The sequence below is a fragment of the Lissotriton helveticus genome, chromosome 9 (genome assembly GCF_964261635.1).
Source record: "Lissotriton helveticus chromosome 9, aLisHel1.1, whole genome shotgun sequence".
Lineage (NCBI taxonomy): Eukaryota > Metazoa > Chordata > Amphibia > Caudata > Salamandridae > Lissotriton > Lissotriton helveticus.
The window spans coordinates 181,151,263-181,175,689 of record NC_136070.1 but is presented as its reverse complement, the minus strand read 5'-3'; the positions used below and the strand labels follow the sequence as shown (position 1 = coordinate 181,175,689).

Here is a 24,427-nt window from a genome sequence, read left to right as displayed (position 1 = left end):
GGGATTAAGTGGTCCTTCTGGGGATGAGATGGCAAATGAACTAACTGGCCAAGATGAATGCTGATCAATAGGATAAATAGCATTGGCGCAACTGAAATGTGGCACCATTTCTGCCCACTGTCTACAATGGTTCTTACTATTCAACCACAGGCATATAACATAAGACAAAACACTGATTTAAAAAGACAGAGGGCCTAATTTAGATCTCGGCGGACAGGTTACTCCGTCATAACGGTGATTGTTATCCCGTCCGCCAAAATTTGTCAGGACTGGTTGCTACAGTTGCTTGCACCATACAAACAAGCATTTACAATGCAATGGTTTCGCCTTTGCAAAAGTTAGAGCTATTGGCTTTGCTCATGACATTATTTTTATTTGTTTTTTTAAAAAAAACATAAATAAATGGCATTGTCATTTATAATGCCAATAGCAGGGCAGGAGAGCAAGCACAAGCAACGAGGGGGCAGGACAGCAAGCACAAGCAATGAGGAGGGGGGGCCGCAAGCACGAGCAACGGGGGGGCTGGGGAGCAAGCACAAGCAACGGCAGGACAGCAAGGGGGGCAGGACAGCGAGCACAAGCAACAGGGGACAGGGGAACAAGCACTGAGGGGGGAGGACAGCAAGCACGAGCAACGGTGGGCAGGGGAGCAAGCACAAGCAACAGCAGGACAGCAAGGGGGGCAGGACAGCGAGCACAAGCAACGGGGGGCAGGGGAGCAAGCACAAGCAACGAGGGGGGAGGACAGCAAGGGGGGGCAGGACAGCGAGCACAAGCAACGGGGGGCAGGACAGCAAGCACAAGCAACGAGGGGGGAAGGACAGCAAGCACAAGCAACTTTTTGTGGACCTGTGAGATTGTCAGGTGGACAGGGTCATGGTCTCCCTTGGCCCCCCCCCACACACACAGAGCCCCACACACACACACACAGAGCCCCACACACACACACACACAGAGCCCCACACACACACACACACAGAGCCCCACACACACACAGACGCACGCAAGTCTGGGATAGAGCGAAGGAGTGCAGCTTAAGTGACAAGTGCCCCTGTGCCGAGGCGCGCCCAGCAGTGGGAGGGGAGGGCTCCTTCTGTGCAGGTAAAGAGCACGAGTCTGAGATATACAAAACACTTTGAAAGTGGTGTGTGGTCACAGAGGAGAGGGGCGTAACAGATCCAGAACTTTAGTAAGTGTTGTATTACAATACATGCATATCTAAGAAGAAGTGCTTTTTCTACGTTAACGCAGAAGTAAGGTGTTGAGGTTAACGGATGCCTTGGTTCTCGGATCACTATAGGCACACAGGTTGTATAGATTACTACAGAAGAGGTACACGGATTGTTTAGTGACTTTGAAAAGCCCGGTGTGCACCACTCTTTCTGTGAGCTGGTCCCACAGGCGGGGTATTATTACGAGCCACGTTTTACATTGCAAGAAATAAATGACACCAGAGCAGCAGAAACAGAGTGGGTGCAGATAGTAGAACACGTGCTTCTCAACCCGGCTCATTGTCCAGCCCTGCAAAACACAACTGCGTGTGTCAGGTATACTAGTATAGGGCCGACCGCGAGATCGCTAGTTTCTAAGTGCTGTGATGGGTAGCTGACGGGAAAATAAAGCATGCGAGAGAGATGTGCTCTGAATCGAGCAGGGCTCTAGTGTCTCTGGGTGTGCCTTATTTTCTTTGAAAGAAGCCATGTTACAGAATTGTAAACATGTGCACGGTTTTGAGAGGGAGCAGGTTGTAAAGGCACAAAAAACAGAGCACATGATGAGCCAGCGCACTTTTAGAAAGGTCTGAGCTCTAGGCGCACCCTGGCTCCGCAATATTATACCGTTTTTATACAGAGAAAGTGAAGCACAGGGCGGCAAAAAATTTGCCGAGGATCACACTGTTGATCAAGCGGGGATGCTGGCTTTAGAATCCATTTATCCTGGACTACACCTGTTATTTTAGTCATTTAGGCACATGATCACATATCACCCGAATTATCAACTCATCAAAACTATGAGGTCATTTTTGTGCTAAGGATCGACCTTTAGAACCCCCGTCAATTTCACCCATTGAGCTGTGTACGTAAGCGTAAAGTTAAATGTAACTTGATTGTGTTTAGAATACATAGTACATTCGCTGGAACCAGTCTATAATTAATGAACATCTATATCTGAATTTGCTAAAACTCACTCTGTGATGACAAAATTAAGAATTATCAACCCACCTCTTCAACAACCAATAGCAATTACAAAGCGCACTGAAGCCCACGTTGGACGAGCAAGCACAAACCCACCGTGAAAGCCTTGCAGTGTCCCAGACAACTGTGCATTAGACTGGCATTGTGTGGTTTCGGCTGTGCACTGTGTCTAATGTCGTAGCGACTCTGCCTGTATGCCGATTTTTGAGCTATATCAAAGCGCCTTGAAGCTGCCATGTGGAGCATATAATAAGTAGTATTAGAAACTGTATAAATAAGTGATACCCTTGCAGAAACTAGGTTCTCTCGCGAATGAAACTATCTGGCCAAAAATAAGACGACAAAGCGGATAGCGGGAGTGCCCCGGTCGACCTTGTGAGGCCCGACGGCTCCCGAGTGATCGGACCTGCGGTGCTGCGGGGGAGACTCTGGAGGGCATCCCAGAAGTGTGAGCACCCCGGGCCAGTCGTCTGCTTGTGTCCGCACCCAACATCCAGCACAATGGCTGCGGAGGGGTTGGGGGGGATTTGGTGGGGAAGCGCTGGAATGAGAGGCCGGGGGCATTAAAAAGAAAAGTTAAAAAAAAAAAGAAAACTTACCTGACTGCCGACTTGGGTCCGACCGCGCCGCATCTGCTGTCCCCTCCTGGGACAGGGTCCGCGTTGGCGCCTTCCGTTTAGTGGCTGGTGACAACAGCAACCCCTCTTCGCCAATCCAGAAGCGGCGCCTTCTCCTGAGCAGAGGGGAGAGCAGTGAGGGCGTGTACCCTTCAGAGTCTCTCTCTTGCCTGTTTTCGCTGATGGGCACAGCTGACTCGAGTTGCACGAACGGGAGGGGGGCGGGAGAGAACACGGACGACGGGAGGGGGGCGGGAGAGAACACGGACGACGGGAGGGGACACGGACGACGGGAGGGGGGCGGGAGAGGACACGGACGGCGGGAGGGGGGCGGGAGAGGACACGGACGGCGGGAGAGGACACGGACGACGGGAGGGGGGCGGGAGAGGACACGGACGGCGGGAAAGGGGAGGGAACAGGAAAAAACGTAACTCCGCCCTGGGAAAAAATCTCGGGAACGCCCCCGAATCTGGTCCGGCCTTGACGGACAGATCCGGCACTCAATGGCTAGCCTCCATTTATGGAGCTAGCCAATGAGAGCCGGGGGACGTTCCCGAAGTGCTTATTGGGGACATAGGATTTCACCTGCGCTGAAAGGCTGCGCAGCAGCCTTCGGCAGGCGAAACCCAAAAAGGGGGCCTCATTTATGCCCCACCTGTTTTGCCTAAACTGTTGAAGCTATTGCATCAGGCGGTGCACCAGACAACTCTGCTGGCTAACCAGAATCTAATAAGGCTGGCAACAAGATCCTTCTAATCTAAGCAATAATCTGCTGTACCCGCGAGATAATGCAATCAAAGGAGAAAGATACAGCTGGACTTAGTGCAGAAAACCCTGAAGAATGTATGTGCTTGTGCAATTACAAACAAATGGAAAACTAATCAACGCAATACACAACACAGAATCAACATGTCCTGTGCTTAATTTGAGTCGATGGTTGCCGGTGGACAATCATTTTTTCTCAATGGACATTTCCTGAGAGCAAGAGCGGGAAACACACAAACAGGAAAGACGGAGCAAGAGAAAGATGGCAAACCTGCCATCAAGAGAGAAAGACGGAATCTGTCAGAGTGAGATACAGGTGCATTTAGTTTCTGGTGAGTTAAAGAGGTCTCCGGTCGATTCAGGTCTACTCTGCCTTGGTGTTCGGCGCGCGGACATCTAATAGCTGCGGCCATGGGCTTTTGGGCAACGTATTTTTTTTTGCAAATGAAACACTACACGGCACATACCCCTGTGAGGGATATAGAAGATGGCTTCGGATAGGGTGACCAGAATCTCAAAACCAACAAGCATTGGAAATGCAATAGGTCTCGCATTAGGAAAGTTTGAGTTATTGGTCTTATAAATGACTTTTTTTTTATTTGTGTTCTTTTTTAAAATATCTAAATTAATAGCTTTGTCATTTACAATGCCAATAGTTTTAACTTTCGCAAATGTGACACCTATAACAGTGGGGAAGAAAGCAATGCAAGAAAGTGAGAACAACAAAAGAAAGGAGACTGGGAGAAAGGGAAGAGAGAGAAAGAGGAATAGTGAGAGATAGGCAAAAAGAGAACTGGAGAGTGAGAATAAGGATGTAGGGACAGGTGCAAAGGAGAGAAGTTAAGAGAGGTACACAAGAGAGTGAAGACAGTGCGGACACTAGTGAAAGAGAAAGTTAAAAAAAAAACGGAACACGATGTGGAAGGTATGGGAAACACCGAGCCAAAAAATAAATGGGGGCAAGGAAAAGGAGAAAAAAGACTTATCAAGAACAATCCATAGGGTGCCTCTATGTCACCTTGACAGCATGCTTCCTGTATGCAAATGCCATCTAACATATCAGCGCATTCTGGGAGATGTAGTCTTTCCTTGGTTGAAAGGAAACCATACGATTTAACAAACCTTGTAATGATGCCACCTAAAAAGGAAAGGCCAGGGCTGCGACAACGTTGGCCCCTTGGCGTGTTGCTATCCGGGCACCCTAAACATACCTGCACTGAGTCATGCGTGTAGAACTGGAGGCAGGCGGTGCCCTTTGATGCAAGGCATGCAATAAAAAAAATAAGGCTGTGGTTTGGAATGCCAATAAAGTTTATCAAATGGATCAATTTGTTTGCTTTGGAATTCCCAAAGTCGACGTAATGCATCCCTCGCTTCAAAGAAAAGTGCACTCGCAGTGGGAGAGCTGAGGGACTCACAATAAGATACAGCGTGCCAAATTATAATAAATAACAAGACGGAGGGAAGGCAGAGAAGGGGAGGGGGGAGGAGCGCCTGGAGAACAGGAAGACAGAAACAACTGCGAGGCACCGGGTAAGAGAGGAACGAACCGCTTGTTGTATGCGTCTGTTTTGCCTGCATTTGGAAAAAAGTCTGATACTGAGTGCCTGGAAGCGAGTAATAGCGCCCCGTATAACAGTGTGCCAACACTGCCTATTTTCTCTCACTTAAAAACTGAATGTGTTACCAACGACATAAAGAAATAAATAACAAGACGGAGGGAAGTCAGAGAAGGGGAGGGGGGAGGAGCGCCTGTTGAACAGGAAGAAAGCAACGACTGCGAGGCACCGGGTAAGAGAGGAACGAACCGCTTGTTGTATGCGTCTGTTTTGCCTGCATTTGGAAAAAAGTCCGATACCGAGTGCCTGGAAGCGAGTAATAGCGCCCGTATAACAGTGTACCAACACTGCCTATTTTCTCTCACTTAAAAACTGAATGTGTTACCAACGACATAAAGAAAAAACGTGCCAAATTGAATAAACAGTGCACTCACAGTGGGAGAGCTGAGGGACTCACAATAAGATACAGCGTGCCAAATTATAATAAATAACAAGACGGAGGGAAGGCAGAGAAGGGGAGGGGGAGGAGAAATGTGACACGGTGGGCAGGGGAGGGGGCGGAGCGGGGAGAGCGGCGATGAGGGTGTGAAGCAGCAGGGGCCTTTAAAGTGAAGCTAAGCTTCACTTCAAAGGTGTGGGAGGAGTGCTGATGGGGAACAGATGGCGATTTGATGATGTGAACGTGCATTTTAGGTCAATGTGCTTGCGCATTGACCTAAAAGCGCACGGGCACAGCACCAAATCGCCAGTTGGGATACTAGTTGGGTAAAGTCTGTTTAAGTCGCTATAGTCTCGCTCTGCTCAATGCGCATGCGCATTGAGGGGCGAGACCTAAAAACTGGGACAGGTCAAAGACATAGTAGTAGGACTGTCGGAAGTACCCAGTGCTTTAAGTGGGATGGGGGTATCTCTCAAGGGGCGTTGCCGATGTAATTAAGGGTGGGGCTTAAAACACATAAGCTAAAAAAGTCTGTGCTTAGCATAGTGTCCTGCCCGAAAAATGTGCTGCTTCTCTCATTGTATCCAGATAAATTATACAACGAACATGGACTATTAACTTAGTCAATTGTTGTTAGATGCATAAGCTAAACAAGCAACAACTGTGGCTTCGTCGTTTATAACATTGAAAATGGTTCAGTTCTGGAATGACGAGACTGTGAAAGAACTATGAGTGATCTCGTCGAAGGCAGTGAATGGTGGTACTTGCTGCAGCCGTAAGATTTTTTTTCACAGTGAGGGCAAAAATGGAGAGCCCAATAGAGACCCGTCTCTGCACCTGTGCGAAGTAAAGCAGGCGCACAAGACACTATTTAACAAGCATTTGCAATGCAATAGGTCTCGCATTTACGTGAGTTTGAGCTATTGACATTGCAAATGACAATGCCTTTTATTTTAGTTTTCGTTTTTAAAACATAAATAAAAGGCATTGTCATTTACAATGCCAATAGCCTAAATCGGAGACCTATTGCATTGCAAATGCTTGTTAATTTTTCTGTCCAGCCTGTCCCCTCGAAGGCATTTCTGCTGATCAAAGCGAGTACACCGGAAAACTACGGGGGTCCTCTAATCACAGAAAACTGCCGCCAGTCCGAGCGAGACACAAGTGGGGTTTGCACAATAAGTTTATGGTCGTAAATTGCAAATGCTTTTTGTGATTAGAAAGTTAGTGCATCTGCACCGGTCCCCTTTACCATCCTGGGGCCCAATTACACATAGGGTGCACTTTCCCTGTTTGTACCATGGCACACCTTAAAACCGGTGCAGGTACACAAACAGGGAATATGCGCCCTTGTGCATTTAATGTGCTGCACCCAGGGCCGCTGCGAAATCGTGCTGCCCTGGGAAAAGTGCATTAAAGTGAAAAATGGATCAGCTTTGCAGCAGCAGCTGTGTTTCACTTTGCATGCGGCAACCTGCCTGCAGTTATAAGAGGGGAATGTCGATCCCCTTGCAGGTGTGTGCAGAGAGTGATTGCACCTGTCTCCAAGGGGATGTCTGGGGTGGGGGTCCTCCCTCGTAAGGGTTGCAATCAGGGGTGCACTGACAGGGCGCCACCCTTTAGGTGGTTCACTGTCAGTGCATCTTCTGACAGCTTCTTTGCTCCTGCGCCCCATCTATAATCTGATGCTGGCGCAGAGGGAAATGAGAGAGCGCCCTCTGATAATAGCGCTGGCACTATATGTGCTCCAGCACTATCTGTAGTACAGAAAGGTCAGAACAGGCGTTTTCAGCCCTTTCTGTAATATCAATGTGCCCCGGGGGGTGTGCAAAGTGGGGGCACATGCCTGTGGCACCCCCGGGGTACTTTGCATAATAGGGCCCCAGATCCTCCTGAAGATCCACTCGTGGTTTCCTCTCTAGCTTGACCAACATTTTTAATCCAAGGGTATCATGACAAATGTCTTAATTTATTGTACATTTGTTTACATAAAGGAAAGGCCTATGTTTGAAAAATTTGTCAGTACTCGGTAATTACATCCTGATGGAAAACAATAGATGTTTTGAAAGCGCGGACAAATCAGTAAAGAAGTGCTGCATGTGTCCTCAATAAATCTTTTCTTTTTCTTTTAGCACATGTGATGTTGTCGTTGTTGGTGGTGGAATTGTGGGGTTGGCCACTGCCCGGGAGCTGATCCTGCGACACCCCTCTCTTTCGCTTAGCGTTGTGGAAAAGGAGAAAGAGTTGGGTATGGTATTTGATTTATTTCACACTGTAGACCACACTGCATGGAATATGTGCATATTCTGTGTGTTCTCAAATGCCTTCTGTTTGTTGCTTGTCATGGCTAGTGTATGAAATGAGCTTATCTACAAGTGATCAAACCTTACTTATTAGGTGTATCTGACCACCTCGAGCCTCCCTTGTATTGTGCTGTTTGTCTTCAGTCTCTTCTCTAATTCTATCTCTTATCTGTTACAATCGCTTGTTTTACTTTGTTCCTTGCAGCACACAGGCTGTGAGTGGATTAAAAACACTCCATTATCCGTAATCATTTGCCACATCAATGTTATCTATATTGTAAAGCAGGGGATACTCCGCTGCTCACACCAACCGCATTACACAGGCTGGAGATTGGGTCAATTCTTTAGAGCCTTACCTGGCCTACTTTTGAGTGCACTTCGACTTTGACCTGTGATTTCTTGCATAGTTGTAAGGTGCACAATCACCAAGACTTGCTGGTGGTAGCACAGCTCCGCGGGTGCAAACATTGTTTGAAGAATATGCTGTTTAAACACTACACGAACACCATGCTTGGACATATCTATTCACATCTCATTCAGAAGTTGTCGTCCAATGAATCTAAGCAGAAGTAAAAAGTCAAGACTTAACGTTATTTACAATTCGGAAAACATGCATTCTCTGTACATGTTCACACAAAAAATGTTAAGTATCAAATCACCCAACCATCCCATGGTATCCTACCTCAGTAGGTTCTTTCGAAAAGGATTTAGAGAACTGAAAGTCCAAGAATGAACGCTGAAGCAAGAACCATGAACACGCTTACTGCATTAAAGCGGTCAGAGAGTCTCAGTTAATGTTTTCCAGTATGTTTAGAAGGTGGTTTGCCAAGTTACTGGACAAACCTAGCATCACAATTCATCTGTAATGGGATTGGGTAGCTGTTCAGGGTAAATACACCCTTTAAACCAGCGATTCTTAACCGTTTGACTTTTGTGGACCCCCCACTTAATCATTACTGGAATCCGGGGACCCCCTGAGTGGAAGCCAGGAACCGCCCCTAAGTATTTTAGATAATTTGAACCACAAAACAATACAGAAAAAATACAGAATCAAGCATTTATCAAACGAGCAAGTACATAAGTGATTAATCATTTGATACAATCCGAAAATAAATCTAAAAAAATCACGTTTTTAATTTCAATAGGAAGGTTGAAGCTTTTCTAAATTCAATTGAGGCCACTTATCATCCATACTACATTCTCTTTCATGCACTTGCACTGCTTCCACTGATCAATCTGAGAATATTGATTTTGTAGTATCCAATTTCAAATTCCTTTGCATATACAGAATGTTTTAACATATTTAATTTTATGTTTTGCTTCTTTATGTACACCTGATTAATCTGTTAATATTATTTAATTTTCTAAGCAGTCGCAGACACCTTGATTAGGCTTTGTGGACTGCAAGGGCATTATTTCTTGTTGCCTGGCTCATTATGCATGTTTTCCCCTTGATTTTCATGTATGAAGGCATCTTCCTATACAGTATCTGTCTTTTAACCCTGTTAACTGCAACTCAATGCAATTTTCTGCAGCTGACATCCACTTTACAGTGTGATTTCTGTTCAGGTGGAAAACATTTAAGCTACTACAAGTGTCATGCAATCGCTCCAAGGTCTTGGATGTGTGTAGGGTAATGAGTACCAGGTTCATTACAGGCTTCTTTGAGCCCCAGAAAAAGAGCTCCAGAGACCCGAGAGATACTTATGTTCAATTAAATGCATCGAGAGCTACTAGTATATTCTGTGTTGTGTAAACTAATTTTTTTGTACGTATATTAATTCAACCAAGCAAAAACTTTCTAATTTAATAAGCTGGGCTGCACACAGGTGAGCTACTCAGAGGTAGCTGGATAGCTACATCAGCTCATGGGCTAGTGGTTGGAGACCCCCCCCCCCGAATACTGCTAGGTCCAGGAAAGGGGCAATCTATGGATTTCAAGTGAGAGGTTCACACGGACATGTTGCACTGTAGGGGGTTAGTCCTCCTTCCATTTCTTGGCTAAGCTCCCTCAACCATAATCTCTCGATAGAAGCTCTTACCCATTGCACCACAAGGTTGACTCAGGCTTCCAATTTGGGAACAGGACCAGATCTTATTGCAGGAAAGCACCACTTCAAGATCAGGAGAGGATTTTCTTTCAAGGTTGCCTATGTTAATCGATTCTGTACAGTGATGAATGCCAGCTTATACTTGTATGTGAGGTTACTTGCTCCAAATCAAATTTTGTCTTACTATCCTGCTGCAAAATTTGTAAATGAATTTGCTCTTGGATGTGAATTGTAGGAGCATCGAACGTCAAAGATCAAACCACGGTCATCCCTTCTGTCTACTTTCCTCTCCATATTGTATGAGCTGCTATAGTTTTTCTCTGGCACTGTATTGTTCTGTTCGATTGGTATCTCAACAGTCTGCTGTACATGTACCAGTGGGTAACTTCCTTGTATTAAGTGCAGCAAAACCGTATTCTCTTCAATGCAAAGGTGTAGGGTTGTTGTAAAGGTTGTGCATTTGGGACTAGGCTTTCCTAGTCTTCCCAACTAATTGCTATATGGCTTTCTGCAAAGAGTGTCTCCTCATAGTCAATTTTTAATCAACCACTTGAAGGCTGCAGTGCTATGAACCTAGAAGCAAGTTACTTGGTTTTTATTTTTTAAGGCTGGTTGTGCTTGAGTAATTTGTGCCTGTGTCTCTTTTATTCAGCTAGTCATCAGAGTGGACATAACAGTGGAGTAATTCACTCTGGAATTTACTATACACCTGGGTCTCTCAAAGCCAAACTATGTGTGAAAGGTGCTTCCCTCGTCTATGATTATTGTGATCAGAAGGGGATTCCTTACAAGAAATGTGGCAAGGTAATTCTTTTCGTTACTTTTCTTTACTCATTTTGTGGAGGAGATCTTGTCCTATACTAGTTAAGAGTTGTGCAACTGTTTTCAAGAGCTTTACTTGTTATGGACAAATGTGATGCTATGCGCACTATGACAAGTGCTTTTAATTGACTGGTGGTGCATGACGCATAAGTAAAGGTACTCCATGTTTGTTTCTCAGCTATGAGTTTAGGACCCCATGGCAAGTACTGTTAGTCTATGAAATTGTCTGATGCACACCCAGAAAGTAACTAGAATCCGGTAATAATGAAAAGCGTACTAGTTAGCCGCCAAAGAATATAAGGTAGACCAAAAGGTCCAGTTTGTTGTAATATGCAATACATACATTGTTCCTATGTTATGTTAATAAAGGTTGTGTTACGATATTGTTCTATTAGCAGTAATAATGGACCCAACTTGAAAGGTGAGATATAAATATTTTTGAATCCTTGTAGCCAGAAACCAGTAGTATCAGTTCACAGCCAATTATAGTAGATATCGAAGGCAGCGGTGGTGAGTATAGAGACACCCGACACATGTTTTTTGTCATTATGACTTTTTCAAGGCTGTAAAAATATAAATGCAAGTGTTACGGTAAAGCATATTAGGGAATAAAATGGAGAGAAAAGGAGAAAGAAAAGAAGAGACGGTGGTAAGTAGGATTAGGTGAAAGATTGTTGCCTGGAAAGACCAGACTTGAAAGCAGTAATGTTCCTCCTGTAAAGCTCACATTGAAAGTTCTATTCTATTCTGTTGGATTTGTAGAGCACATTGCTACCTTCGCATCGCTTAGTTGTGACCATTATTCCTGCTATTAGAACAATATTGTAACACAGCCGTTGTGAACATAACATAACATACAAACAAGCTTTGCATCGCATATTGTAATAAACTGAACCTTTATACCTTATAATCTTTGATCGCTTATTTTTATACATTTTATTACTACCTGATTATTGTTACTTACTGTCTGTGCTCCAGACAAATTCGTAGGTAGTTTGAGCAAAGAATTCCTTCCTTACCCAAGATAAATCCTCTGGTAGCAGGTACTGTCTGATAAAGCACCCTCTTATTTATCTTTCTGTGTCACTAATTTGCTTTGCCTTCTAACTATAGCCAAAAACATTTGTGAGAATGTGCTGTTAATCGTATCCACTGCTACCATTGTAAAGTTGAAGTACTGCTAGTCTGTTACTATAATGCACACATCACAAATGTATACATCTCATGCCCATGTTTTGAAACTGAAAAGTGGGAGATTTTGAACGAACAGCGGGTGAATTTATTTTCATATAGTGACATATTTTAACGCAGAGGTACTTTTAGGCAGCAGAGAGCTAAAGTAAAGACATTATAGTGTTAAAACCTCAGGAGTCGCCTGTCTATTGGCATGTATGCACAGGCACGTCTCCAAGTGTAAAATGTAAAGTGGTAAATAAGCCCTCCGGGCATAGAAAGTCACGGTTGCAGTTCTTTATGGGAACTGGTAGGTCCAACCAGGCCTTGTTCTGTGCAATTAGATTTACAGTTCAGGTCGGTGCAGGATCCTTCTTGGATGTGGTAGTCTCTGCTGGCCTGGACACACTAGGGCAGGGCAATAAGGGACAAGGAGGGTTAGCCGTCACACTGGTTAGGAAATGGAAACATTGTGAACCTAGGGGAAGGTTTTAACTTTTGGAGAGATTCTCATAAGGAGGGGACACACTGATTTGAGAGCTCTGGAGGGTTACGGACTAGAGCTCCTGTCTGCTCTTGTGTGCTTCAGTGCAGTTGTGGAGACACGGATGATGTTGACTGACCGGACTGGCCTGTTGAGAGTATTTAGAGTTTAGTCTATTCAACACCTTAGCTAGCCCGGCCATGTGTGAGAGTTCCAAAATGTGTACATATTTCAAATCTTTTTTGATGAGAGAGTTCGATGCTTGCAGGCGCTTAACATTCAAATGTCCAATTATTTGAATGAGATTAACAGCACTGTAACAGAATATAGTGCCACCATCCCTGGTTTCTTGCCATGTCATCAATGTGAACTGGTGGGTGAGGGGGGAGTTCTACTACAAAAGGTTGGTGGCACTATTTGGGGATACAAGAAATGTAATTTTCTTGTTTTGGGGTGCCCTGCTAACTTTATCACTTACCTGGCATGTTTGATTGCTGTGTGGGGTTGGAGTATGCCAGACTCTGGGTATAGATCTGTGCCCCGTTTTGGCTCACAAATAAGGGATTAGGACATTCATAAATCATGCCTAGTTTAGCACCCCTTTACAGTAAGCTCCTATTTACTGCATTATCAGGTATCACTCATGATCTCTGTTCCTTTTGCCTGTGAAATTATTATTCTGAGGCTTTTTCTAGTTTCTCCATTCTTTTCATGATCTTGCTTTTCGCAAGAATTGGGTTCCTGTTTTTTGCCCCGGTCTCTGAATCTTTAGGTCATAGTGATAGAGCGCGCAGGTCACCCGACTATTATTTTTACCATACACGTATCGGGCCCATAAAAATTCAATTCACCATAATCATAAATCGGGTAACCTTACGCTCTACTACCAGTATCCCAGTTCCTTCCTATTTCATTTCCAGTGTACCCGACTTACCACTCCACTGCTACGGGTACCTATGATCACAATGGATCAGGGAGCTAGCTGTAAAGAAAAGGCAGACACTAAAACACCTATACTTTATATATTCTATTTGTACTTTTATAATAACCACAAACTCAGGAAGTTTTGAAAACCTTTATCTAAAATTCATCAATATCAGACAGCATAAGGTTTACTGTAAGTAAACAGTCGATAACCAAGATCATAAAGAACACATATCCATAAAGGAAGTAAATGAAACCAACCCTTTGTGAATCTAAAGGAAGGTAAGAACAGGGAACATACTAAACAGCAGTTTCAGATTTTGAACTTAATATGAAGTGACTAAAGGACGGGTAGGAATAAGGAGCATGCTAGAATTACAATCATAAGGTATGATTTTTTGCGGAAAGCATGGAAATCATATATGCAAGAGTATGTCTTTATTAAAGCAAAAAGAAGGAAAATATAGAAGGTGCAGAGTAGACTTTCAGCACTATATTTACCTAAAGTGGTGTGAAGACCAACCGTGGCCACGGGTCAGTTAAGGACGGGAAGAACCCCAAGGAAGGACAGTCGCCAGTAGGACAGCAAGTACGGAAGGGACACCCCAGGACTGGACAGGAAACCCAGATTAGGATCAGGACAGGACCACCAAGGCACGACCAGCACCCGCAGTTCGGAAGCAACGCCTGCGCTCCACCCTCTCGGTCAGAACCCCGATTGGGTTATCGAATTTCCCAGCAAAGTGCTCCGCCAGCACTTAAGGTTTCTTAACAAAACCCCTGAGTCTATGGAAATTTCGGACAGAGTGCTCCGCAGCCCCCTGTATCAAGTCACCTATTGAGTGCGATGAGTCAGTGACAGGTCAGCTATTCGGACAAGTCGGACAATTTCTCTAGCTAAACCTAGGCTAGTTATACTGTTTTCGGGTCAGTGTACCACCCCCCAAATGTTGCAAGTGTAAGAATTCCCACTTTCGATTGGACCACAAGTAGGCCAGGTTAACACACCAACCACATTTCACCTTTACAAGACTTCATTAGCATACTCTGGGACCGCCTATTGAATTTGGGGTTCCCATGAGATGTTCTACAAAATACAATGGATTATATACAATTGTTGCTTTTGCAGGACAGTTCAGCTTCGTTCTGCTGGGTCGCAGGTCACTTTCTCAGGAGCATCTTGGCTGTGGCTGCCAGCTGGCTGAGTTCCACTGTTAAAAGGTTTTCTTCCCTCTGCCAAGGTGACATGCGCAGTAGGGGCTTCCAAGATGGGGTTTGCTTCCCTCCCAGGCCCAAGAGTTACGATACATGAAAAGTAAGCGAAAACAAATTAGAAATACAAGAAAAAATTAATACACTGTACACCGTGGATAGCTACTCTATACCCCTTTCTTCATAATAACTATAGCATTAGTGTTAGAGGCACACGAACAGTAGCGCAAAAGCAGCAGCGCAAGCTTCGGCATGTGAGAACACAAAGCGGCCATCTTAATGCTAGTGTGCAAGTGCAAAAGATTCCCACCAGAACTGCGAGTACGTCACGTCACGTGATTGTGACCTACGCATGCGCAGAAGAAAACCCCGCTAACCCGCGGCCATTTTAATGACAAGCGTTGTTAAGGTTAATACACACATAAGCAAGCGTCTCTGGGACACCCAAAATGTAATAATGGGGAAATTAGTAAGGCAAACATGTTGAGTTAATTCATTATAGTTATTCGAGGTTCATAAGTACAAGCAAGTCGCGTAACGTGCGAATCCTTGCTCCATCAATAGGTGAAAAAAATAATAGTTTATAGATTGTAGTTAGTCTTCTCTTTCGGTTTCGTCATACAGACAGTAGTGTCATGTGAGTTAGCAATGACGGAACCCATTTGTTTCCTAATGGACTCCATAGAACAGTGTAAGAGTTAGAGCTTAGTGAAGTGAATGCAGGTTTAGAATGTTGAGTTTGCGGTTACATGCTGAAGAATAAAGACGTGTTATACTAAGCTCCATTTGTGGCATAGTCAGCGGATAACTAGGCTGTGGAGGACGCACCAGCTGGTTTACTCAGCTTCCACATAGCTGCTGATATGGGACAGATACCAGTTAACTGTGAAATAAATGTTAATCACAAAATAGTAAGTCAGTTCCCTTCATTCTTTCATTGTTTGGGAATACTCAAGACTATGAAAGTACAATTTACACATTAATGAGGATATCTGTCCAATTGTATTTCATTTAAAGAGAGCTGTTGAAAAAGAACTTTAATCCGTACTCAAACATGGTATCGTTGAGAGTTCCACTGGTCCAACGCCACGGGTATCTCCCATAGTGGTAGTGCCCAAAAAGGACAGTGAAGGAGCTGTACATATCTGCGTGGATAGGCGTCAAGCGAACAAGGCAATTGAAAGAGAACGACATCCAGGTCCACCCATTGTTGACATAACACATTTGAATGGTGCGATGGTCTTCTCTTGCCTTGATTTGAATAAATGATATCATCAGTTGAAACTCAAAGAGAATTTCAGGTACATTACAACAGCATTGGGTAGAGTAGTCCCAGAGAAAACGCCTTGGGTTGTGTTTATGGAGCCGTCCATACACGAACCGGCACATCACCAGAGCTGCTGGGTGGCGGCTCCTAACTCCAAAGTTCTCCAGAAAAGAAAAAGACCCCCATGGAGACCAAGAGGGAGGTCAAGGTTCTTGCCTCTTGGCGCCCAAGAAGATTATTAGTGGGCCATGGGACAGATTCAGAAATCTATCCTGAAATCTTATATTCATCTTCTTATTAGCCTCTGATTTCTGGCTAGCGTGGAAGCTTTACACGTTTTCCACTATGATAAGATCGCATAGGGTTTTGCATTTCTGGTCTCACTATTGAGGGTGGGCGGAGTTTCATTCTGCGGAATTACATAAAAATTCCACAGAATTCCACGAAGGGGCAGAGTGGGCACTGCAATTTACATAGGAGTATCTGGCACAGAGTCATATGCACTGCACTCCAGTGTAGTGCATACCCCTAGTGCCCTTACATACTTATGTACGGGGAAACAAGGGTTATGCGCAGCATTGTAGTGCAGTGCATACTCCTCAGTGCCCTTACATAGATATGTAAGGGCACCAAGGGGTATCCGCTCCAGTTCCTACCCCTTGGTGCCCTTACGTACAAGGGCAGTATGCAAGGGCACTAAGAGGTATGCGCTGTAGTGTAGTGTATACTCGGTGCTCCTACATGAGTATGTAAGGGCATCGAGGAATATCCGCTCCAGTACATACCACTAGGCGCCCTTACATACAGATGTAAGGGCGCTGAGGGGTATGCACTGCACTGCAGTGCTACTTTACAGGACTGGAAGAGGGAGCAGTCCCTCTTTGTTTAAAAAATCATTGCAGATTAAACTTTAATCTGAAGTGATTTGTAAACATGGAGGGATTGCTCCCTCTTCCAGCCCTTTTTAAAGCCATTCGTAATAATTCGTTCCATGAGTAAATTACTCCATCCGCCGGCGGGATTAAAAATCCTACCCACTCCTACTCACAATCTCACATTAGCCAGCTGTTTACTGACTCGCGGTTCTTGATTAATTTCTAAGTCACGTCTATCAGCTTCCTGGTTTGGCTACAATCTCCTTTTGTGTTGTACAACACGATTTACTGCTACTGTAATATGAAACATCTGAGTGTCAGTACAATGAAGGAAGTCGCTTATTGTCTTGAGCAAACTGGGTGTTACCCTTGCTGCCACCTAAGCCTTTCTGCTGGCCAATGCCATATTCGTGAGCCAGGAGATCGTCTCGGAGATTTCAGCCCAATAGATTGATATATGTTTTCTTTGTATCTTGATTTTATACCGATGTAATAACAAGAGGACAATTGTGTACAATTTAGCTTTTGTGGAATCTGATGTTTTCATTCCTGCCGTTTTTAGAAAGGTGAATGCAAAGTTCGGGGCTTACATGCCTTCGTGGGGAACTAAATTAATTGAATTAAAGCGAAATCTATGCATTCCAAAAGGGTAAAAAATGTGATAAATTCACCATTTGAGGTAGAGAGTTGATGGAATTTGCCTTAAAGAAAAAAAATCTGCGTAAGTGTTTCCTTTTTTACAATTACTGGACTACATGAATGATACAATTTACCAAATAATTTAACAATTAAACACATATATTTTGTATTTCTTTTTTAGCACACATCGCATCTTTACAGATATTATTTGAAGCAGGAATTCTATGCTTGATCGCATTTGATATATATTTGGTTATCATTTTTCTAACTGCTTTCTAATAACACATTTCTTTCATGTTACATTACAGGGATGTAATGCTGACATTGTTTTGCTACCTAATATTGCGTTGTATTGTAGTAATTGTTTTGCTTGTACTTTGGGTCTACCGTCATAAATATAAATTCCCGGCATTCGAAATTCTTTAGATCGAAAACTCAGAACTAACTAAAGGGAACAACACATAACACATGAGACCACTTGGCGACTATATAGGTGTCTGAGTGTGCCTATATGGGAGGTATGGGGAGGTGCGTGTGTGTGTGTGTTGTCCTTATATATAGGTATATTTGTGTATTCCCTAAATACATGGGTGCCTGTACATGTGTTGTTTAAGTGCATGCTTGCCTCAATTGGAGTCTATCTGTGTATAAATGGAAGGCTCTTACTGGGCCCACACGTGTCCTTATATTTTGTGTACCTGTGTATATGCAATATACAAAAAAACTAAAAAGGTTTTGTTATATGGGCACCACTGTGTAGTATCTCCTCCTCTTTACTTGCGTATCTGGTACACAGTCCATTGGATGTTTGAGCAACGTCTACAAGAAATATTGTAAAAGCCAATTAGTCTGACCTTCAGTTTGAGTCCTTCCTAACATATTTTAAAGAAGCCTTCTGCGATGAAAAAAACTAAACAAAATAGGTAAATAACGTAATGTTTGAGTATGTATACTTTCAAGATGTAAAATAGTCTCTCATGCATTTTAATGTAAGTTCATCACAGTACACAGAATGATACTCCAAACAACTAATAGTATGAAGTGAGAAAGAAACCTTTTTCAGGGCAGATCCAACCTCCAATCGAAGTCTATTTTCTTTTAAAGAATTGGTAACAATAGGTAGATAGACGGCTCTGCTACCTACTCAGATCTGATGAATAAATACTGCAGGCGTTCACCAGCGGCACATACATTGAATGGAATTCTCCACACATGAATGAAAAGCAGTAGAAAATATACATTTCTCTTGCAAATCTACTTACCACATGTTCCCGTATTGGGTATTATATAGATATTTCACCCTGCAATGAAGGCACAGGCATGCCCTAGGGTGATAGCACGTTCATATTGAGCATCACCCCCCAAGAAAAAGACCAGACTAGTGGTTAGATCTTGACGCAGTGACACTTTGTTAGGTGTGTGTTTCCAATGTTGATTGGGCTCTCTCATTCTCTTTGCGTAGCTCATAGTAGCGGTTGAGCAAGATGAAATCCCAAGGCTCAAAGCTCTGTACGAGCGGGGCCTCCAGAACAACGTTCGAGACTTGAAACTCATCGGGGCAACAGAAATCAAAGAGAAGGAGCCATACTGCAGGGTAAGTTCTCAAAATGTCTCTTCACAGACCAAATCTCATCCTTCCAGTCTACAAATATTCCAAAGCCAACTACTTCCAAGTGACAATGGAACTGTCAGGGTAGCCACTAAGGACCCTTGTTAAATAACCTTTCCACAGTGATAGCAAATACTTGATTTCTTGTAAAGGTGTTCTACTGGGAAACAGCTCCCAGCTGAATGCAGTGTAAGGGCAAAGTTTTAAAACAATATTTGTCAATGTTTAAAAAAATACAGAATTGGCAAGAATCAAACTGGATCCCTGTGGAACGTGTAAACATTCTCAGCGTGGCACATCTTTTCTCCACCTGGAAGATTTGGAAAGTCTAAATATGGAACTTCAGTTCATCAATGCATTGATAACTGAAAGTGAAAGCCAGGGTGTCAAACACACCCTTGCCTTTGTTCGCGGCAGTTCCAGTGGCAGTTTGATGCTTTCTTCTTTAGTGCCTGCTGCTGCTGCTGGTAGCAGCTCCAGACTGTGGCAGGGGCATAGGTGGGGTGGTAAAGGGGGCACCGAATGAAGACTGCAGAAGTGCTGAGGGACCCTGATTGTGATGGTCCTAAGTTAGGATGATGTCTGTCTTTCCAGTGCCCTTGGGAGGGAGAAGACTGAGTGGATGTTTAGTTAGTAAAGCAGTATTGCCTTTTCCGGCTAGCATGCATGCCATCATTACTGCAATTGAATACAGTTTATGGTGATGTTATATAAACAATATGGAACAACTTGATTACGAACATTGGCTTTATAGAACAAACCCTTCATTAAAAAGTGCTGTTTCTCTGCATCACACTGTGGCCTCCTACATCAAAATCATGTCTTTGTCAGTGTGCTGCAGGATGGTATGATTGTCAGATCACGGTAACAGTACTTATAGTAAGCTGTCACTGCTATGGTAACTGAGAATTGGCGTGCCTGACACTTGTCTGAAATGGTAGAATTTATTTGCTCCTTTCCTCCATGTGATAACAAGTCGGTGGTATCAGCCAAACCCCTGTCTTTTTTCTATGCGCAAGAGGGCCATGAGGATGTTAGATGGAGTTGGTTGAGGCCGGTTAAGAAAGGTCTGGGGAGAGGTAATAATGGGAACGCTTCATCCATCTATCAGAACCCCCAACAATGGGGAATGGCTGCAGAGGAAGGATGGAATCTAGTCCATAGGAGGAAGGGGCATCAGTGGAAGGGTGATTCCCAGTTTAATGGAGAAGGGTGGGGCCCACAGCTCAACTATCCCCTATTCCCTTGTTACAATCGTTTCAGTGGGCTGGAAGAGGTGGATTGACCATCACCTCAGTGCATTGAAGACGTCAATGGTAGTGGGGTACTTACTCCCATAGATAGTGGTTCTGTCGTCATTACTAGGGAGGAAATACCTGATCAGGATATCATTATCCCAGACCCACTGACAGGGGATATTGGTACTCAGGCTCCCCCGGTAACATCCACACTGTCCCCTTCCCTTGTTAAAATCCTGTCTTATGGAACATTGCGGGCTTAAAGAAAAATCTGCCTGATCCGGCATGGAACAAATTCCTAGAAGATTACCATATCTGCATGTTCCAGGAAACTTGGTGTGTAGAGCCAGAACACAAGCATGGTTATTCTACATTCTTTGTCCCTGCAACACAGCATGGGAGGGGGCGCCCATCGGGTGGACTACTGATTTGGATCAGGATAGATTTGAACTGTGAGGTTACTGTTAGACATATCCCTTCCAATGATTTACTTCACATAACTGTCAAAAGGCAGTCTGTCAGAAATGTTTTGGAACTTTTCTGCATTTATGCCAGGGGGCTCCCAGGGGGCCAATCTTCACCAATATTAGAGCTGTTAGACAATAGGCTTTCAGCCCTCCCCTCTAAATCCTCAGTACTAGTGGGAGGTGATTTTAATTGTACATTTGAGCCTCTTCATGAGGACGACGTCCTGGGTTCTCACAATAAACTAGGGAATAATCAGCTCATTCCATCTTTATCACTGGCCCCAATCAAGAAGTGGTCGGCGCGAGCCATCCAGTTAAATGCCCTGGTGTCTGCCCACGACCTATGGGCCCTAAACGGCCGTACCACATCTGACCGCATGGGCACTATGACTTTTAATCGAATAGGCTCCCCGTCACGGATTGATTACATCCTTTTAGATGTATGGTCATGGGCCAAACTTGTTGATATGGAGGTCAGTCAGAGGATCGATAGTGATCATAATCCTCTCTGCATGGGCATGTTCTGGGGCGATAATATTGGCAAAGATGTCCCAAATGAGCTGATTACTAAAGATCTAGTCCCTTCTAACTGTAACCGCAGGATTAAATGGAACGTGGTTAGGTGTAATGAAGGGACACTTGAGAACATCAGGGTTCTAGTTTTGGCTGCCTCATGTGCCCTGGCATCAGTGAACCAAACTTCTCCCCAGCTGCAGGGGTCTGTGTTGGCAGTTAAGTATAAAGACCTAATTGGGGAGATCCGTACGTTTTTCTCTAAAAAAAACAAGGGTTGCCCATTGATTAAACTCTCCCAAAAGAAGGGGAACCCTTGGTATACTGTCTCCTGTAGAGAAAAAAGAAAAGCTATCTCCCTGGCCATAAAAAACAAGGATGCACCAGCAGCCAGATCAGCTAGAAAGGATTATCGCACTAGTATTGCCAAAGCCAAAAAAGATTGGGAAGAGGAACATTGGCAGGCACTAAAGGAAGCGGCCCATGGGAAAAACGCCACTGTATTTTGGAAATTGATAAATGTCCTTGATAGACGAGGCGCTGAGCCCATTCCAAACCATATAACTGAGTGCCAATGGCACTCCCACTTTTCTAAATGATATGGCGTAGGCTCCTTGGAAGTTGCGACAGCACCTCCAACAATAGATACTGGCTGTTTGGCCCAACTAAACGGTGGCTTTATAGATGCTTTGTTCACGCCCCGTGAGGTCCAGGAAGCCATCCTCAAAATATCACCAGGTAAGGCACCTGGCCCGGACGGAATACCGGGGGATTTATTGTTGTATAATCCAATGGTTTGGGCTGATTTTATTGTAAACATTATGAACCTTATCCAGTTGGGTCACCAAGTACCTGACTCATGGAAAGGTGCCGAAGTTGTCACCATTTTTAAAAAGGGCGAGAGAGAGGACCCTGCCAACTACAGACCAATTAGTCTAATTGATGTTATTCAAAAAGTAGTTGGTAGGGTCATTGTAAATAGGATTGAGGGCTGGCTTATGGAAGAAAATATCTTGTCCCACTTTCAGGCAGAATTCAGAAGTAATGTAGGAGCAATTGACCAAGTTTTTAGATTTTGTGCAGTTTTTTGGAAAACAGTTTCAATAGCCAGAGGGAGTCTTTACCTGGCTTTTATAGACTTAAAAACTGCATTTGATGTAATACCCCGTGCTAAACTATGGAATGTCCTATTGGATATGGGCTTCCCATCCTATTTGTTAAATTTTATCATCAAACTCCATGAGGGTACCTATGCTAGGATACGTTGGGGGACGCAGGGGCAACTTACCAAGAGTATCCCTGTCAACAGAGGGGTGCGGCAAGGGTGCGTGATGGCTCCCACTTTGTTCTCCCTCTTTATAAATGGGGTGGTGAAACATCTGCAAGAGACACCGGCAGACGCCCCCATTATAGTTGGAGAGAAAACGCCATCGCTCCTCTTTGCTGACGACACCCTTCTGTTATCAAAAACTCCCACAGGTCTCCAAACCCTTCTTGACCAGTTTAGTGTTTTTTGTCAGGAACGGGGACTTACAATAAACACAACCAAAACTAAATTAATGGTCATGACCGCCAAGAGAAAATATAGGAATATCCACTTGACTTTGAATGGATCCCCCCTCGAGGTGGTCGAAGAGTTTGATTACCTTGGTGTTAGGATTAACAATAACTTGAAGTGGGAACCCCATATATGTAAAATGATTTTAAATCTTAAAAGAGTCTCCGGCACTATTTTAAAAAACCAACGTCTCTCTGTGAGCAGGCCAGTTGCTCCTGCCCTGTCAGTTTATGAGGGTAAAGCAATTGCCTCAGCTGTTTATGCCTCGGAATTATGGGGCACTGAGAATACCAATGATCATGTCCTAACGGAGAACAAGTTTATGAGGGACTTGGTATCACTTCCAACCTCCACCCCACTTAAACCTTTATTTTTAGATCTGGGTAGGAGGTCCATTCGGGACATCCTCCAGCTCCGTCCCCTCTTATACTGGGTTCGCCTGAGGAGGACTCCCGAATTAGCTAACTATGCCTTAGTGTTAGATGAAATGTTAAAACTAAACACTTCAGGCAAAATCAAGTGGCTAAACGTCTTAAAACATCTTGTAGACAGTGTGGGTTTAAGTGACGCTTGGGTCTCCCAATCCCCTCCACCAAAACAAGTGGTGAAAAAATTATACTGGGACTGGATTGAGGCCAAGGCGCTACAGAACCCAAATTGGGGACATCTGACTGAGATCTTTTTGACCCATAAGTGCACTTTAAAACTGGAATTGTTTTTGGATTTTATCCAGATTCCTCGGGAAAGGACTCTATATCTGAAATTTAGACACGGAACACTGCCCCTCAAAAATTTCACGTCTAGATGGAATAGAAGGAGGGAAGAGGATATAAAGTGTCCAGGTTGTACAAATCCCGAAGAATCATTAGGCCACTTCTTTTTTGCCTGTAAGGCATACATCCTACCCAGGAACAAATGGTTAAAACCGGCACTAAAGAACCTTGGTGTTAGGGATTACAAATCAGCTTTGCATATCCTTACCTCCAACACCTCTTCTATGGTCACTATTTGTGGGGTTGCAAAGTTTTTATCATGTGCCTGGATTATTAGGACAAAGCTTTTGAAAAATGTCTCTCAAGTCACCTTTTCCACATAACTTTTATATGTATTCTTGTAAATGATGAACTGGTTTTATAATTTTGTGTGTATTATATGTTTGTACTTTTTATGATACATGTGTCGAATAAAAGTATAATGACTTGACTTGACTTGAAATGGTAGCACACATGTTACGCTCATGTAGCACAGTTGAGCAGTTTCTAGTCGGTTACCCCTTAATCAATGCCATTTTGGTATGGAAATGTGTTACCTTATACTTTTATGTCACCTCATATACATGCATCATTTCTCTAGCTCCTTTGTGGCTCTCTACCTGTGTTGCTGCGCCCATCAGCTATTTAAAGAGTGCTGGATGAGATTCAGGTGTAGAGTGAGGCCGTGGGATTGGAAGTTGCGTGGCTACATATATCATGGATGGGAGACCTTCTCTCTCATGGTACGCGTGTCCAGGCTGAGTTTTTTGTGCTTGAATCCTCTTTTGTGGCACGTGATTTGGTCACAGCATTGAGGGTTCAGGGATGACGGCTCATCTCAGGGTTACCCACATGGGGAAGTAGGTGTCCAGGTGCATGAAAGTGACAATGCAGCATTGTACAGGGCACAAGTACACTGGGGGGGCTGAGGCATGTCTCCATCTTCATCCATCTCTCTGGTGCGC

The 24,427-nt window shown here is 44.0% G+C and overlaps 1 protein-coding gene across 1 annotated transcript in view; it reads left to right on the top strand.

Annotated features, from left to right (window-relative positions):
- The window catches only part of L2HGDH (L-2-hydroxyglutarate dehydrogenase), a 174,779-nt gene that overhangs the window by 26,986 nt on the left and 123,366 nt on the right, over window positions 1-24,427 (top strand). The window contains exons 2-4 of the mRNA XM_078659716.1: window positions 7,708-7,823; window positions 10,582-10,733; window positions 18,788-18,919. Of these exons, the coding sequence (XP_078515842.1) occupies window positions 7,708-7,823; window positions 10,582-10,733; window positions 18,788-18,919 (400 nt within the window). The remainder of the gene's footprint in view (window positions 1-7,707; window positions 7,824-10,581; window positions 10,734-18,787; window positions 18,920-24,427) is intronic.